The sequence below is a fragment of the Tyto alba genome, unplaced genomic scaffold, assembly GCF_018691265.1.
Source record: "Tyto alba isolate M040663 unplaced genomic scaffold, T.alba_DEE_v4.0 Super-Scaffold_20000042, whole genome shotgun sequence".
In the NCBI taxonomy this organism is placed as follows: Eukaryota; Metazoa; Chordata; class Aves; order Strigiformes; family Tytonidae; genus Tyto; species Tyto alba.
In genome coordinates, this window is record NW_024881293.1 from 15084262 (window position 1) to 15101228 (window position 16967).

General features: G+C 63.2%; 1 protein-coding gene across 1 annotated transcript; it reads left to right on the forward strand.

Moving 5' to 3' along the window:
• The first annotated feature begins 741 nt into the window (after nt 1-741).
• Nucleotides 742-16755, forward strand: LOC116964731 (unconventional myosin-Va-like). Its single transcript, XM_042794273.1, has 37 exons — nt 742-768; nt 3090-3200; nt 3640-3802; nt 3908-4052; nt 4188-4344; nt 4549-4689; nt 4928-5009; nt 5163-5270; nt 5454-5566; nt 5666-5931; nt 6145-6226; nt 6531-6671; nt 6753-6875; nt 7291-7374; nt 7924-8073; nt 8215-8312; nt 8465-8551; nt 8633-8744; nt 8980-9191; nt 9313-9469; nt 9580-9819; nt 10626-10829; nt 10990-11083; nt 11226-11371; nt 11599-11728; nt 11838-12100; nt 12174-12271; nt 12916-13102; nt 13311-13404; nt 13626-13781; nt 13954-14105; nt 14418-14507; nt 14967-15216; nt 15635-15905; nt 15987-16161; nt 16331-16411; nt 16484-16755. The coding sequence occupies exons 1-37, from the start codon at nt 742-744 to the stop codon at nt 16640-16642; spliced, it is 5349 nt and encodes a 1782-aa protein (XP_042650207.1). The 3' UTR covers nt 16643-16755.
• The last annotated feature ends 212 nt before the right edge of the window (nt 16756-16967 follow it).

Here is a 16967-nt window from a genome sequence, read left to right on the forward strand (position 1 = left end):
CATGGAGAGTGACACCTACAGACTAGGGACCCACAGGCAGTGGCACCCATGGGCAGTGGGGACCCACAGGCAGCAGCACCCACAGAGAGCGGCACCCATGGGCAGTGGGGACCCACAGGCAGCAGCACCCACGGACGGCTGTCAGTACAGCACCAGTGCTGTGTGTGGCCACAGGTTTTCATCATTACTGGAGTTTCTCTGTAATGGGGGGGGGCGGGGGCTGGCAGCGGGGCTGTGCCGCGGGGCTGTGGGGGTGTGGGGGTGCTTGGAGTGCCCTGGAGGGGGACCTGGGGTGGCCCAGGGTGCCCTGGATGAGGGCTGTCTGTCCTAGGTAGGAGGGGTGCCCTCGATGGGCTCTTGGGGTGCCCCAGGTAAGGGGGGAGTTTGGGGTGTCCTGTGCAGTGGGGGGGCCCAGATAAGGCTTCTCAGGATATCCCAAGTGGGGTCTTGTGGTGCCCTTCATGAGGATTCTTGAACTGCTCTGCATGGGGGGCCCTTGGGGGTGCCCGAGGTGGGAGGGATCTTGGGGTGCCGCAGCGAGGAGGGGGGGAGCCAGTCCTGGCACCCCCCAGGAGCTCCTCTGGCCCGGGGAGGGGCTGTGGAGCTGGACGGGAGGCGGAGTGGGGCGGGGACCCCTAACCCCCACCCCACCCCACCCCCATCCAATTAGCGGCAATTAGCGGCCATAAAAGGGCTGCGGGCAGCGGGGGTGGGAGCACCGGCAGCAGCGTGGGGGGTGCCATGGCCGCGGGGGACCTGTACACGCAGGTGAGGGGGCTCGGGGGGGTCCCACCCCGGGGGGGTGTAGTGGGGGGGAGGAGGAGGTGGCGGTGGCAGCTGGGGTCCGGGGTGCTTGTTGCAGACCTGGGCGGGTCTTGTGCCTCCCCAGAGAGGCTGCAGGTGCTGTGGCCTGCGTGTCCCCCCCCTCGGGTCACCTCCCCGCTGGCACCTCGCGGGGTGCAGGGTGCCACTGGCTGCTCACCCTGCGCCTGGCACACGGGGACCCGCGGCCTGGCAAGCGCAGCCCCTCGCGGGGGTGCTCGTGGCGGATGAAGGGGGGGTTCGGTGCCGCCGGGGCACCCCGACGTTCTGCTCGTTGCCCCACTGGCCTGGCTGCTCTTGTCCCCTGGATCCCGGCCCGCATCCTCCTCCCTCCGCCTTGGTCCGGCTCTGCCTGTTGAGAACAATTCTGCTGCAGGCTGGTGCCAGGACAGGCTCTTGCTTCTCGCTTTTTGCTGCTGTGTATCAAAAATGATCAGCTACAGCTGTAGGACAGATCCTCAGCGTGGTCCTTTCTCCCTGGCCGTGCCAGGGTAGCTGCGGGGCTGGAGGGGAGGGTATTTTTGCGGAGCTCAGAGGGGCAGCATCTGTCACCATGGTGCGACTGAGGTGCCGGCCCGGGCAAAGCAAGGAGGTTTTCTGTGCTTACGGCGTGGAGGATCGCCTTGTCCCGCATCGCCGGCCAAGCTGGGACCGAATTATCTGCGAGACCATCTCAGCCCAGCGCCCCGCGGAGCCCCGAGGTCCCCGTCCAGCGTTCACGGGTTGTGGCTGACCCGGTGCTCCCCCGGCGAGCTGGGGAGCGGCCGAGGGGTGAGCTGGGCACGCTAGCAGGGATGCTCTTTTGTCCAGCTGTGATTTCAGACTAAAATCCGTTAGTGCCTCGCCAGGAAGCTGTACATCGTGCAATTTTCGCTCCCCCCAGCGGTTACTGCTCATAAAAGATAATGGCTTCCTGTGGCTGAGCGGCCCCTGCAACTTGATCCCCTTCCTGCCCCTCTTTATTTCAACTGCAAAGTCAAACGTTCGGTCTTCCTCTGACTCCTTGAATTTGAACCCAAGGTTCAGCCCCTTCCTTCCCTCTGCCCAGACTTCCAGGCTATTCAGTGCTTGTTTGATCCACTTCAATGATGCATTAACACATGTGCTTTGCACACTGCAGACTTGGAAATGTTTGCTGCCAGCCAAGTTCCCTGAATTTGCTAAATCAGCAAAAACCGGGATGGTTTTTCAGGCCCTGGTTTCTAGCAAGAGGCTGGTCCCGGCCGGCTGGGGAGGGAGGGTGGTGATGTGTTAGAGCCCTGTCGCTGCTCTGCAATAGCTCCCGGAGTTTGTGAAAACCGGTGCGTGCTCCCATCTCGGCCTGGGAGCAAAGCTGCAACCGTTAGATTCCCCTCACCTTTTTAAGCTTGCAATGTGGCCTCATCTCTTCCCGCTCAGAGCAGCGGGAGGAAGCAGCCCCTGTTCCCTGCTCTCTGGCAGAAGCTGCCGAGATGGTGTCTGACAGCTCGGGGCGCGGAGCGGGGGCAGCAGGAGCTGCAGTTCCCCAGCCCGGGAGCTCTGGTCACCCTGTGCCAGCTTGGGGCCAGGCACTCGCCCTCTTGCCAGCTGACAGGGTGCCTGCTGCAGCGTTTTGAGGGGGTTTTGGCTCAGTTTTTACCTCTCCACCCTCGGGGTGGTGCGTTGCTTCACTCGTGCTGAGTGTGAGATCCTGCTCGCTGTGGGGTGGCTCCACTGAAGCTTTTTCCGGGCGTGAGGGAGGTGTTAATGTTTGGGTCTGGGCGCAGAGGGAAGTCGAGGCTGAGGATGATGCACTTCGTCAGCACCCGCTGTCTGCAGGGGGGGAACCGAGGAGGCAGGGTGCTGGAGGCCAGGGAGCACCAGTCCCGTAGATGCCAGCGCAAGGCTGCCTGCTGCGTCTGGCCCCAGGAAGCTGCAAATCTGGGAGGTGAAAAAGGGCATAGGGTGATTTTTTTTTTTTTTTTTTTTTTCTTATTGCTGTCCCTGTACTCTGGCCTGTAGCTGGATCTGCAGAGCTAGTGACGGTGTCTGGATCTGCTCAATAGTTAGCAAGGGATCTGTACTGCACGTATCTGCTTTCAAGCCTGGTGTTTCTAACCCAGTTGAACCATGAGACTGCATCCCCAGCGTGCTGGGTGTTCAGAAATGCTCATGCTTGGCATCTTTGTTTTTTCCAGAAACGTTCCCTGAAGCAGCAGGCATGATCGCATCCTCGGGGTGGGGTAGGCAGCTCCCCGGGTCGAAGGCAGGAGAGGTGCTGATCATCCTTCCCTCCCGTGTCCCTGCAGGGTGCCCGGGTGTGGATCCCTGACTGTGTTGAAGTCTGGAGGGTGGCAGAAATAACCAGAACCTACCAGGAAGGAGATGCCATTCTCCACCTCCGCCTGGAAGATGGCTCGGTAAGGCTGAGCTGTGCGGCCCAGCAGGTCCCTCCTGTGCTTGCCATCTGGCTGAGCATCCCCAGATGGGAGGTTGTTCACCTCTGCACCCCCCAAACCAGCCTGGGCTCCTCAGCAGGGTGTGGAGAGGCTCAATCTTTGCCCAGACCTGTCCTGTCTGGTGTCTGAGCAGGAGCCCAGACCGCTGTGGCTGTGTTTGGCTCGGTGTGCCCTGGGAGCTGGTCCTTACTGCCTGCTCCTGCCCGGCTTCCCCAAAGGCCTTCAGCTCGCTGTGCTGGCTGAGCTGTGACTCCTGGTGACTAACGGGTCAAGCACGGCCCTGCAGACAGCATCCTCCCGGCGGTGCTGCTCCCCCAACCCCCCCCCAGACCCATCCTGCCTTTGTGGGTCCGGCCGACCCTGCTCAGCACCTTGTCCTGCTCCGTCCCCATCCCCGCAGGTGCTGGCCTACCCCACCGAGTTCCAGCTGCCGCCTCTCTGCAACCCCGACTGCCTCTCGGGTGCCAACGACCTGGTGGCCCTGAGCTACCTGCACGAGCCGGCTGTGCTGTACTCGCTCCGCCGACGCTTCCTGGAGGCCAACACCATCTACACCTACTGCGGTGAGCCCCCCGCGCCCCCTCCTGCTCCCCGTCCTGTGCCCCTTCCCCGCAGCCCCCCCGGGGGCAGGTGCCCCCCCTGCCCTTTGCACAGCCCTCTTCCTCCAGGTATCATCCTTGTCGCTATCAACCCCTACAAGCCGTTGCCCATCTATGAGGAGGAGGTGATTTACGCCTACAGCGGCCGCGAGATGGGGGACATGGATCCCCACATCTTTGCTTTGGCAGAGGAGGCGTACAGGCAGATGGTGAGGTGAGAGCGTGACGTGGGAGCACCCCTGGGGCTGCAGCGGGGAAGGGCTGAAGCTCCCTCTGGACTGTGACACGTCTGTGGAGAGCGGTCCCGCTGGGTCACAGGCTGTCCCCAGCTCACCTCCCCCTCTGGCAGGTTTGAGAAGAACCAGTCCCTCATCATCAGTGGTGAATCGGGCGCGGGGAAGACTGCCTCGGCCAAGTATGCCATGAGATACTTTACCGCTGTCGGGGGCTGTCTGTGCAGCTCCAGCATGGAGGAGAAGGTGCTGGCCTCCAGCCCCGTCATGGAGGTGGGTCCCCCCGGGTCCCCCCGGCTTTGCACGGGGACAGCCGGGGTGTCCCTGCAGGCTCTCCCTGTGCTCCTCACAGCCTGTGTCCCCGATGTGATGCCGTGCCTGCTCCCTCCCTGTAAACTGGGTGTCAGGGACTGAACTTCTCCAAAGTACCCGGAGATCTGGGGCCGGCTAAAGCCTCCTGCCTTCCTTCCCTCCCAGGCTTTTGGGAACGCAAAGACAACCAGGAATGACAACAGTAGCCGCTTTGGGAAGTACATCGAGGTCAGCTTCAGCCAAGCGCATGTCACAGGGGCCACCATCAAAACCTACCTGCTGGAGAAGTCCCGTGTCACCTTCCAGGTGGGTCCCTGGGGTGGCACGGGGACAGAGCTGAGTGGGAGGCCCAGCGCTTGGGGTGGGAGGGTGCTTCTCCTGGGCATCCCCTGCGGAAGCAACCCCGGTGCTGCTGAGTTGAGCTGAGAGAGGGGAAGGTGTCCCTTGTCCCCAAATCCGGGGCCGCAGCACTGCTGCGGGGAGGGGGGAGCAGGGTGGCCCAAGGTGACCTGTCTTCTCACTGATTTTTCTTGCTCATCCACAGGCAAAAATGGAGAGGAACTACCACGTCTTCTACCAGCTCTGTGCCTCAGCCGCTCTGCCTGAGCTCCAGGGCCTGGGTCTCCGTGAGTGCCCCCACGAGCCCCCTGGTGCAGCTTGCTGCTGGACCTTCCTGCACCCCCCCCCAGCCGCTGGGCACCCTGCGGTGGGGTAGGGGTGGTTGGCAGCCCCGTGGGGCAGGTTAGGCTGGTTCACAGCCTGCCCCATCTTGCCCACAGGTGGGGCAGAGTCCTTCCACTACACCCGCCAGGGCCGGTGCAGCGCTGCCCAGAGCACGGATGATGCAGCCAGCTTGGACAGCATGCGGCACGCCTTCTCGCTCCTGGGTACTGACCGGGGCAGCCAGGGCTGCTCGTCCCACTCGCCTCACCCCAAGGCTGGTGTAGGAGTGCTGGTGCCAGAGCTGGGGAGCCCAGTTATCTCCTGGCCGTTCCCATCCCTCTGACCTGCCTGATGCGGGGGGCTCGGACCAGCTTGAGGAGTCCCTCATGCCTGTGCTGTGCCCGCAGGTGTCCCTGAGGCTGAGCAGCTGGAGCTCTTCACCATCCTGGCTGCCATCCTGCACCTGGGCAACATCGTGGTCAGAGGGAGGGACTGCCACGGGGACGGCTGCTTCGTGGAGGTGGGTGAGGGCTTGCTGCCTGCATGCCAAGCCCCAAAGTGGCCCCTGGGCCGTGCTGGCTGCTGGAGAACCGCGGTGACAGGGTCTGTCCCTTTGCAGTCTGACGATGAGGCCCTAGGGCTGTTCTGTGCTCTGCTGGGCACCGAGGCATCGCAGGTGATGCGCTGGCTCTGCCACCACAAGCTGGTCACTGCTGGGGAGACCTACCTGAAGCCCCTCTCCAGGCTGCAGGCACTCGACTCCCGGGATGCCCTGGCCAAGCATATGTATGGGCAGGTCTTCAAGTGGATGGTGACCAGGGTCAACCGTGCGCTGCGGTCACTGGAGGGCCACAGTACCTCCATTGGCATCCTGGACATTTATGGGTAAGAGCAGGTCCCCTCTCCTGGGCTGCCTGGAAGAGCATGGTCCTGCTCCTGCATCAGCTGTGGGTCTGCAGCCACCAACGGCTCCAGCTGGGACATGGGGCGCTACCTGTCCCTGCGGTGGGGCCAGTTGGGTGCCTGTGCTGGGAGCTCGTGGTTGGCTGAGGTGGCTCTGCCTGGCAGCTGCCTCAGGCAGGTCTCTGCTGCTCGCAGGTTTGAGATGTTTGAGCTCAACAGCTTTGAGCAGTTCTGCATCAACTATGCCAATGAGAAGCTGCAGCAGCTCTTCAACCTGGTGGGTATCATCCAGATGTGTTCCCTTGCTGGGGGCTAGCGAGGGTGGGCCCTGCACGTCCCCACTGCGCTCTTGCTTTTGGTGTTCTCTGCCTTGGATGTGACTGGTGCTTCAGTCCCTGCAAACACGGGGCTCTAGGAGGCTGCTGGAGCTGGACACTGTCCCCTCCTTTCTCCCAAAGTGCTCCTGCTCTACGAGAAGGGTGGCTCAGGCGTCTTAAGCAAAGCAAGCCACTGCCTGCAGCCTGCCTGGTGATTTTTGTCCCCTCTTGGCTCAGTCCTGCTCTGCTCTCCGTGCCCTCTAGCACGTCTTCAAGCTGGAGCAGGAGGAGTATGTGACCGAGGAGATTCCGTGGGTTTTCATTGACTTCTGTGACAACCAGCCATGTATTGAGCTCATTGAGGGCCGGCTTGGCATCCTGGACCTGCTGAATGAGGAGTGCAAGGTGGGCAAGGGGTGCCGGGAGCAGGCTGCTGTGGCTACTCAGAGCCCCACCGCTGCCCCTTCTGACCCATTTGCCTTTCAGATGCCCCAAGGCAGTGATTCGAGCTGGGCCCAGAAGCTTTACCAGACCCATCTCAGCAGCTCCCACTTCCAGAAGCCCAAGAGGCCAACAGATGCTTTTGTTGTCTGCCACTTCGCTGGCAAGGTAGGGAAAGCTGTGGCAGCACAGCCCCGAGCGGGGAGGGCTCGGCAGTGGCTCCGCACCCAGGGGCACCCAACCTGCCCTGTCCAGGGCTGGTGGTGGCAGCTCCTGCAGTGTCCCACTGCCCCGAGTGTCTGTGGCAGCTCTCTGCACCCTCCCAGGCTGGGAAGCGGATCCTACTGGCTAAGTGCTGGGCTGCAGCTCTTTAACTGAGGGTAAAAATAGAGAAGCTCTGGCTGTCATGGTTCCCATCAGTAGCCTTGCAGCAGGGCAGGAGCTAGGTAGTGTGGCCACCACCAGCTCTGACTCCTGCAAGGATTCTTCCAAAAAACCTTGGACCGTGTCCAGACAGAACCCTGCACCAGATCAGTCTGTGAATCTGCAGGCTAATGCTGGTGCTTGCCATGTCTCCTGCCAGGTGGAATACCAATGTGCTGGGTTTGTGGAGAAGAACAGGGATGCTGTCCCCGAGGAGCTGGTGGGGCTGCTGCGAGCCAGCAAGGTGAGCAGGAGCTGCGTAGGGCAGAGCCTGGCTGGCTTGTGGCCCTGGGCCTGGGAAGGATGGGTTGAAGTTGTGCAGGGTAAATCCCTGTCTGCCTGCTGGCACAGCCCCATGCAGGGCTGGCCATGGTCAGGGTGCCCTGAGGTGTGGGTGCTCCCCACCACATTCCCCTGCCTTGGGCTTCCCCATCTTGCGGGAGACCTTGGCCGTGTCCCTGCTGAGAGGGCTGGAGTGTCCTGCTGCTTCCAGGTCTGTAACAGTGTCCCTTCTCCCTTCCACCCTGTGTGTGGCCCTGGCAGAAGGTAAGGGACGTCTTACAGGCTCTTGAGCACACCTGGGAAAGGTGCCTGTGGCTTGCTCTTAATTTTTCTAGGGGCACAGTTGGACCTGGCACATCTGGGCTGTAGCAGGGTGGAGGCTCGTGCACTGGGCTGGCTTCTGGAGCCTGTGGTCCCCTGTGGCTGTGTCTCCTGGTGGTGATGGCTCTCTGGGTACTGGGTGACGTTCGCTGCGAGGTCTGCCGGGCTCTCACAGCTCCGCTCTGCGCAGTGTGCTCTGCTCACTGAGCTCTTGCTGGAGGAAGGGGGTGGCCCCGTGTCCCTGCAGTCCCGCAGGTCCAGCGGGCCCAGGACAGCCGGTCGCCCCGGCCGCAGATCCCTGCCCAGTAGCCAGAAGAGCAAGAAGTCCATCTCCAGCCAGGTATGTGGCAGGGGCGGGAAATGCGTGCTGGTCCTGGACAGCTGGGATAGCCCCAAGGGGGGACCCACGTGTGTCCTGGTCCTGGGAAGCCCACAAGCCACGGGATGCTGGCCCTGACCACGCTCGCCTTGTCCTCTGCAGTTCAAAGCTTCCCTGAACCGGCTGATGGAGATGCTGGGCAGCACCACCCCGCACTACGTCCGCTGCATCAAACCCAACGATGAAAAGCAGCCCTTCGTGTGAGTGCCTGGCCAGGGAGGCTGGAGGGGATGGGGACGCTGCGGGACACTGCTGTCCCTCCAGTCTGCATCCCTCTTGCTGTGGCCCTGCATAGCTTGGAGCATGCCAGGCTGGCGGGGAGCCGTTCTAGATCAGCCCGTCTTTGCCCCAGGTTTGACTCCAGGAGAGCAGTGGAGCAGCTACGAGCCTGTGGGGTCCTGGAGACCATCCGGATCAGTGCCTCGGGCTACCCCTCCAGGTACCCTCCTGCTTCAGCAGCACCCTGGGTACTCCCCCCTCTTCAGCCACAGCACCTCTGACCCTGCTCTGTCCCCCACAGATGGACATACCAGGAGTTCCTGGAGAGGTACAGGGCTCTGGTGAACAGAGAGGAGCTGATGGCTGCTGATGAGAAGCAGATCTGCAGCCTTTTCCTTGAGAGACTGCTCCAAGTAAGGGTCCTGCTTGGGAGGTGCAGCTGCGGCGTACCCGAGCGTCCCTTGCGGGCGCTTCTCCCCATGTGCGGGTGCCCAGTGGGGTACAGAAATGGGTGAGCGAGGAGATGAGGAGGGACTCTGCTTCCAGGGAGGTTGGATGGGGAGATCAGAGGCGTGAGGAGCAGCACTCCTGGGGGGGCCTGGCTGGGGTATGTTCCGTCCCTGGGACCGACTCCACTCTTGCACGCAGGACCCCAGCAAGTACCAGTGTGGGAAGAGCAAGGTGTTTTTCCGGGCTGGCCAAGTGGCTCACCTGGAGGAGCTGCGGTGCCAGCGGCTGAGGGCAGCCTGCACCCTGCTGCAGAAGCACCTGCGGGGCTGGCTGGCACGGAGGCGCTTCGGACGGGCCCGGGCTGCGGCGATCTGCCTGCAGCGCTGTGCCCGGGGCGTGCTGGCCCGCAGGTGAGCTTGGAGGGAGCTGCAAGGAGCCGGGGCAGAGCTCAGCTGTGGTGAGCTGGCACTTACACCGGCTCTGGGCTGCTGGCTTTGCCACCCCCTGCCCAGCGCTCCGTCCTCCTTGCAGGTTCGTCAGGATGCTGCGACAGAGCAGGGCTGCTGTGACGCTGCAGAAGAACCTGAGGATGTTTCTGGCCCGGCGTTCCTACCTGCGCGTCCGCCGGGCTGTCATCACCATCCAAGCCTTTGCCCGGGGCATGTTTGCCCGGCGTCTTTATAAACAGGTGGGAGCCCAGCGGGGCCGTGGGTGTCCCAGTCCCACCTGGGGGGGGGGGGGGGGGGCGGGGGGGCCTGTGCTGCCACTGGTGCCACTTCTTCATCTTTCCCTCCACAGATGGTGCGGCACCAGAAAGCTGTGGTGATCCAGGCTGCTGTCAGGGGCTGGCTGGCCCGGACCCGCTACACCCGCCTGCGTGGGGCCGTCATCTACCTGCAGTGCTGCTACCGCAGGGTGCGGGCACGCCGGGAGCTGCGGCTGCTGCGCGTCGAGGCACGCTCCGTCGAGCACTACAAGCAGCTGCACAAGGGCATGGAGATCAAGGTGATACAGCTGCAGTGCAGGCTGGATGAGCAGGTGGGTGCTGGCTTCAGCCCTCTGTGGGTCCCAGGGCACGGGGACAGCTGTTTTTTAATGCAGGCTTCTTACCAGTCCCTGTGCAGCCAAAACTATGTGTGCCTTTGTCTTCCGTCCTCTCCCGGCCCTGGGGCAGGAGCTGACCCTGACTTGTGTCCCTGGGTGGGAGTTGTGCATCGGAATCTCATTCCTGGGTTTTCAGTGCTCCGTATGGATGTGGGGCTGGTGGCCATGGGGATGGTTTGGGCATCTTCCCGGGCACCTGGCTGGGTGCAGCCTTGCAGGACAGTGTCACGTGCTGGGAACAGTTGTGGCATGGTGTGTTCTCCCACCGTGTTCCCGCCGGCAGCACCTGCTGTCACCATCTGGGTGAGTCTCTGCTCTGGCTGTCACCGTTCCCGTTCTGGGGGCGTCTGTGGAGGGGGTGGGAGGGCTCCTGTGGTATAATCCTGTCTCTGGGGGAGGCAGAGCTGGAAAATTCTGCTGTCGAGGCTGGCCTGGGCTGCAAATCCATGTTTAGTAACATGTAAACCACGTTTAATAATGGGCTGTAAAGCCATGGTGAAGCTCACGTGCAGCTCCGTGTGGGATGGTGTGTCATGGAGAGCTGCTCACCCAGGCCTGAGCTCTCTTTGAGGTGATACTGGAGGGCTCAGGGCTTCAACTAGATGGATGGGTGGGAAATGGGCTGTCCAGGTTGAGTGCAGAAGGGCAGCCTGAGTGTACCTGGTGCTCGCTGATGGGAGACGCACGGGGACATGCCCTTGTTCCTGGTCATCTGCCTGACGGGCTCTGCCTGCCCCAAGGCCCAGGAGAAGCAGTGTCTGGCGGAGCAGCTCTCGGGACTGAACGCTGCCCACGCTGAGGAGGTGCAGCGCCTGCGGGCTGAGATGCAGCGGCTGCAGGAGGATGTGCGCCGTGACGCCGGGGTCCAGCAGCTGCAGGAGCAGCTGGCCGAGCTGGAGAGCGTGAAGAGCTGCCTGAGCCAGGAGGTTGAGGATCTCAGGCAGGTCTGTCTGTCCGGGGGGGGGGGATGCTCTTGCTCTGCTGGGGCTCTCCAGGGCACGCTGTGCTTCCTGCCATGGGGTGGTCCCTGGAGGAGACCTCTGGCAGCCAGGACTGGCCCCGGGCAGGGCTCTGGCTGTATCTGCCCCTCTGCTTTTCCTGCAGCGCTTGGCAGAGGTGAAAGCTGTGAAGCTGCAGCTGGGAGAGGAGAGGGATGCCCTGATCCAGCGCACGTTGGAGCAGTCACAGGACCTGGAAGGTAAAAAGGGGTCCTCTGAGCCTCTCATCCTTTTCCCCTGGATGTGGACTGGTCCTGCAGGCTCGATGTGTTCCTGCATGTCCCCTCGCGGAAGGGTCCTGTCTCTGCCTGTCCCCACTCCGTGCTGTGCCTGTCCCCACAGAGCAGCGCCAGCGTGCAGCGCGGGAGAGCCGAGGGCTGCTGCAGGAGCTGGAGGAGGAGCGGGCGCGCTACCAGAGCCTGGTGCAGGAGTACGCCCGCCTGGAGCAGGGCTACGAGAACCTGAAGGATGAAGTGGCCTTGCAGAGGGTGAGGGGCCGGCAGGGACACGGGGAGGTTCAGGGCAGCCCCTCCCTTGGCTCCCTGTGGAGAATAGGCAGCGCTGGCTGGTCCAGGGCACCTTCTGTGGGAGAAGTGGGCTGCCCAGATCATGCTGGGGGATACCAAAGCCAAGGTATCCCCCTGAGGCTGTTCTGCCCCAGCTGATGTGGCAGCAGGGTGCAGGAGAACAACCTTGTCCTCCTCTCCCCACTCAGCAAAGCACCTTGAGACGGTCCCCTTCGTCGGAGAGCTTCTTGGGCTCTGAGAGCAGCTACTTATCCTCCGTGTCCACAGCTCCCTCACGAGATGGCTCCGAGCAGCAAGCTGAGGCTAGTAGTGACCCTGGTGGGGACAGGGGGGTGACAAGTGACCTGTCCCTTCCCCTGGCTGTGGGGACAGCTGTGCCCTGGGGCTCCTGGCTGGGGGCTGGCCCACTGGGGAGGGGTGTCTGCAGGTGTGCCGGTGCCCAAACCCCAGCTCTGCACCCAGGGGCCGGAGGAGCGCTGGCAGCCAGTGCCGGAGGGGCCCCAGCCTGCCAGCGAGGTGCTGCAGAAAAACCGGGCAGGCCAGGATCCCTTCGAGAAGGCGTACTTGCTCCTCCTGGGGCAGCTCAACGCCGTCAACAAGGAGCTGGCCCGGACCCGGGAGGAGCTGCGGAGGTCCAAGGCTGCTGTGGAGCCAGAGGAGAGGAAACCGTTGGACTTCTTCAAGCCCAGGGTGAGCCCCTGCCCCGCTGCTGTGAGCAGGGCCGGGGCCGGGCTGGCCTCACCCTGCTTTCCTCTCCCTGCAGAACATAGCTGAGATGCTGGGGCTGGGCAGGAGCCCGGAGAAGGTGACAGTAGGTGATGACTTGAAGCACGCATACGACACGGTGCAGGTTGCTAATAGGTGAGTGTGGTCCCAGGGAGATGGCCCCCAGCTGAGGTTGGTTTTCTCACAATGGGCTGCTGGATCCATGCTGCCCGTGGGGCTTTCCTCGGTGTTTTAGTCAGCCACAGCTTGGGTTGCAGCTGCCTGGCCTCTGTGGTGCTGGGCAGCTGCAGATTCTCTCTGAAGGAGCTGCTTCCTCACATTCTTTGAGCACTGTAGCCCCAGCTGGGCTGGAAGATCAAGGGCAGCCTGCCCCTTGCTGCCCAGCTGGGTGTGGGGTAGCCCTGGCTCCCCTTCCCTTCTTTCTAGCGCATCCAGCTGTCCTTTCCTGGGGGTTGGAGCAATCCCGCCTTGCTCTGAGCACGGGCACACTCACTGCGTGAGCAGACTGGATGCCCTGGGCTCAGCAGGAGCCTCCTGAGAGGGCAGGGCTGGTGCAGCCTGTTTCTGGATGTGCCGTGTGTGCTCAAGGCTCAGTGCAGCCGGAGGGGAGATGATCTGCTAGTGCAACCGGGTCCATGCTGCCCTCAGGGTGCTGGGGGGGGAAGTTCCTAGCTCTGACACTTCAGGGGAGAAATATCTCTTCAGCAGCCTCCCCAAGGGATGGGGTGTGAGAGCTGAAGGAGGCTGGTGCCTCAGTTTCCCTGGGTGCATGTGTGCAGGCTTCTGGCGAGTCAGCTGCGGGAGGAGAAGCAGCAGCATGAGGAGGAGGTAGAAGGGCTGCACCTCAACATCTGCTCACTCAAGCAGCTGAGCCAGCAGCAAGCGGCCCTCATCAAGGACCTACAGCAGCACCAGGGGCAGGAGGGGCTGCAGCACCATGTCCTGCAGCTCAAGGAAGAGAACTGGGTAAGGGGGGGGGGTAGGGGGGGAGGGCAGGACTGGGCTTGGGGTTGGCTTCCGCTCCCTTGCCCTGCGGTGAGCTGCAGCAGCCCCTTAGGGAGCAATGTGGGGGATCCTGCTGCATTCCCCCAGCTCTGCCCCACTCAGTGGGTGCTGGAGGGGGTGCCCAGCTGAGGGAGGCTGGCTGAGCCCTACCAGGGCTGTCCCTGTCCAGGAGCTGGCCCAGAAGCTGGAGAAGCAGGAGAGGACCACGCTGAAGCTCCAGAAGCAGCTGAGAGCCTATGCAAAGCAGATCCAGGAGCTCACAGGCAAGTGCCCGCGTGGGAGGGAGGCACGGGGCTGGCCGGAGGGTCACCAGCCTGGTTTGAGGCTGAAGCACCACCCAGCCTCAGCGTGGGGAGAGGAGTCCTCTGTGTGTGCGTGTGCCCAAGATGCTGGGGAGCAGCTGCTTGAACTGAGCTGAGGGGACCTGTTTGGTGTCCCACAGCCCAGGACACAGCAGGATGTAACCCGTGCTCCTCTCCCCCAGTGCAGAGAGAGGCTACCGGGCCAGCGCAGGAGCTGGCAGCATCCGCTGCGGTCCTGTGCCAGACCCCCACGGTCCCATCCCTGGCTGGGCTGTCCCAGGCCATGCTAGCATGGAGGATGGGGGACGAAGGGCGCATTGTCAAGGCCATCATCACAGGTAGGGTTTTGGAGAGAAGGTGACCCCTTACCCCAGCTTGGTCCCTGCTCGGTTTTCTTGCCAACCTCTGTGTGAGCTCATCCTTTTTGCGGTGCTGGGGCAGCATCCTGCCTGGCTCAGGACCAGCTTTCTATAGCTGCCTGGATCCCAGCTGTCCTGCTTTCCCCTGCAGACTACAAACCACAGAGCAGCCCCGGGGCTCTCCCGGACCTGCCAGCTTACATCCTCTTCCTGTGCTTCCGGCACGCAGACCACTGCTGTGACGAGCCACGGGCCCGCTCGCTCCTGGATGCAGCCACTGATGCCATCAAAAGGGTCATGAAGGTGCGGGGCTTGGGGGGGTGGGTTGGGCTGAGGAGCAGGCGGGGGTGGCACTGGGAGGGGGGGGGCAGCTTGGCCCCCAGGATGCAGCGTGTGCTGGACTGCAGTGCCCAGGCTGAGCATCTCCTGGGGTGAGGGGTGCCCCTGGGTGCCGCAGGGCTCCTGCGTGAGGGTCCGGCAGCTCCGCACCCCCATAGCCCCAGCCGGGCTGCAGCCAGCTCTGTGCCGCTCGTGGAGCTGCCGTGGCACACGAGGGCTTGCTGCTGTAACCGCCGGAGCCCTGCTGAGCCCAGAGCTCTCCGTGTCCTCCTGCAGAAGCACGGTGATGACTCCGACACGGTGGCACTCTGGCTCGCCAACACTTGCCGGCTCCTGAACTGCCTGCGCCAGTACAGCCAGGATGAGGTAGGACTGGGCTGTAGGGCGCCTGCCACCTCCCTGGGGAGGGGGGGAGCTTGGTGGGGACAGGGTTTGCCCCCACCTGGGGCTGCATCCTCTTTGCCCCCACCTGGGGCTGCATCCTCTTTGCCCCCACCTGGGGCTGCATCCTCTTTGCCCCCACCTGGGGCTGCATCCTCTTTGCCCCCACCTGGGGCTGCATCCTCTTTGCCCCCACCTGGGGCTGCATCCTCTTTGCCCCCACCTGGGGCTGCATCCTCTTTGCCCCCACCTGGGGCTGCATCCTCTTTGCCCCCACCTGGGGCTGCATCCTCTTTGCCCCCACCTGGGGCTGCATCCTCTTTGCCCCCACCTGGGGCTGCATCCTCTTTGCCCCCACCTGGGGCTGCATCCTCTTTGCCCCCACCTGGGGCTGCATCCTCTTTGCCCCCACCTGGGGCTGCATCCTCTTTGCCCCCACCTTAGGTAGGCGGGGATGTGCTGGGCCGACGCAGCTCTGTGCTTGCTTGGGGCCCCAGCTGTGTCCCCCAGGACTGCTGGCTCTCACCTAGCCCGTGCCCGCAGAGCTACTGCCAGGGGAACACAGCGTGTCAGAACGAGCATCGCCTGCACAACGTGGACCCCCAGAGCTCCTGCCGCAGCCTGGGTGCTCTGGCTGTCCAGCTCTACCAGCAGTTCATCCGCACCGCTGAGAAGCGCCTCAAACCCGTGATTGGTATGGCCGGGGCTGGGCGGGCTTGGTTCAGGGAGGGAGCGCTGTGCTCAGCTCTGAACTGCCTGCTCTGTTACAGAGGCTGTGCCCAGAGCGGGGAGGGTAGGCTCTGAACTGGGGGGCCCCCTTCTGTAGGGGACCATCTTCCCCTTGAGCATCCTGGCTTGGAGGAGGTGGCTGGGGAGCTAAAGTGGTCTCGGCATCCATGGGGATCTCGGGCTGCATCCACAGGGAGCTCTGTTCTCCCGTGTGCCCCTTCAGCCTCATGGAGCAGAGCCGGCCCCTGGGCCAGCTCTTCTCGAGGTGCCACTGGCTGCTGCATCCCCAGCTGGGACACTGAGACAAGGAGCAGGGCGCTGCTTGCCTGAGGCATAGCGCAGCATCGCTGCCTCGTTAACGCTGAGCCTTTTCTACCCTCCAGTCGCTGCGATGCTGGAGAGCGAGCCCATACAGGGCTTGTCGTTGTCCTGCCCTCCTGGCCACCGCCGGTCCTCAGCAGCCTCTGCCCACACCCTGCCTGAGCTGCTGCAGCACTTGGGCTCCTTCCGTGCAGCCCTGGACCGCCACGGGCTGGCCCCCAGCGTGGGGCACCAGGCCCTGCGCCAGCTCCTCTTCCTCGTCAGCGGCACCACCCTCAACTACCTGCTGCTGAGAAAGGACACGTGTTCCTGGAGCTGCGGCATCCAGCTCAGGTCAGTTCCCCATGCAGGATGGCTGTATCTGGGGGGCTGGGGTACGGCCTGTGTCTCCCCCTGACCTGGTCTCCCTGGCAGGTACAACATCAGCCAGCTGGAGCAGTGGCTGCGGGCAGAGGGGCTGCACCAGAGTGGGGCCCGCGAGGTGCTGGAGCCCCTGGTCCAGGCTTCCCAGCTGCTGCAGGTGAAGAAGGTGACGGAGGAGGATGCTGGAGCTCTCTGCAGCCTGTGCACAGTGCTGTCTCCCCAGCAGGTACTGGGTGGGGGGGGAGCGGTGTTGGGGCTCGCTGCCTGCTGGGCACCCCTGCCCTGGCGCTCCAGGGATGCTCTGGGGTGGGGACCACGCCACACCCAGAGGTGTCAGGGCGTCCCCTGCCCTGTTCACCGTCCCCTGCCCTGTTCACCGTCCCCGTTATCTCCAGGTAGTGAAGATTCTCCGGGCTTACACCCCAGCAGTCGGGCTGGAGGAGCGCATCAGCCCCAGCTTCATTAGCAGAGTTGAGGTAAGCAGGACCAGTGCTGGGGGGGCTGTCCTCACTGGGGCAGCCCCCGATACGAGCACTGTGTCCCCACAGAAACAGCTGCAGGACCAGTATGGAGGGGGACCCAGCCAGCTCCTGGTGGACACCAGCCACCTCTTCCCTGTGCATCTGCCCTTCACTGCCTCCCCTGTACACCTGAATGAGCTTTGCATCCCTGATGCCCTTGACCTGACCTTCCTTGTCCGCCTCTGAGCCCAGGTCTGGCCCTGGGCAGCTGCCCGTGCCCCATCCAGGGGTGTCTGACCCCCCTGAGGTGTGGGAATGCCATTGAGGCTGGGGGTATAGCACTCTTTATGTGCGCTGTTCTTTTGGGAAGTTGTTTGCTTATTGAAATTCGGGTGCCTTGCTTGTGGCACAGCCAAGGGCCCGTGCCAATCCTGTGCTGGGGCTTTGGCCACTTTTTAATCCTCTGAGGTAAATAAAAGTCTTTGCAAATAACTTCAGGATCCAGTGATGTCAGGGGCGGGTGTGCTGTTTGCAGGGTGGTGGGAGGTAGCTCGAGGACTATTATTGGGGC

Coding starts and splice junctions, on each gene's coding strand:
- LOC116964731 (XM_042794273.1), top strand. CDS start 742: ATGGCCGCGGGGGACCTGTACACGCAG. Junction 14,106..14,417: donor CCATCAAAAGGGTCATGAAG/GTGCGGGGCTTG, acceptor GTCCTCCTGCAG/AAGCACGGTGATGACTCCGA. Junction 15,217..15,634: donor GCGCCTCAAACCCGTGATTG/GTATGGCCGGGG, acceptor TCTACCCTCCAG/TCGCTGCGATGCTGGAGAGC.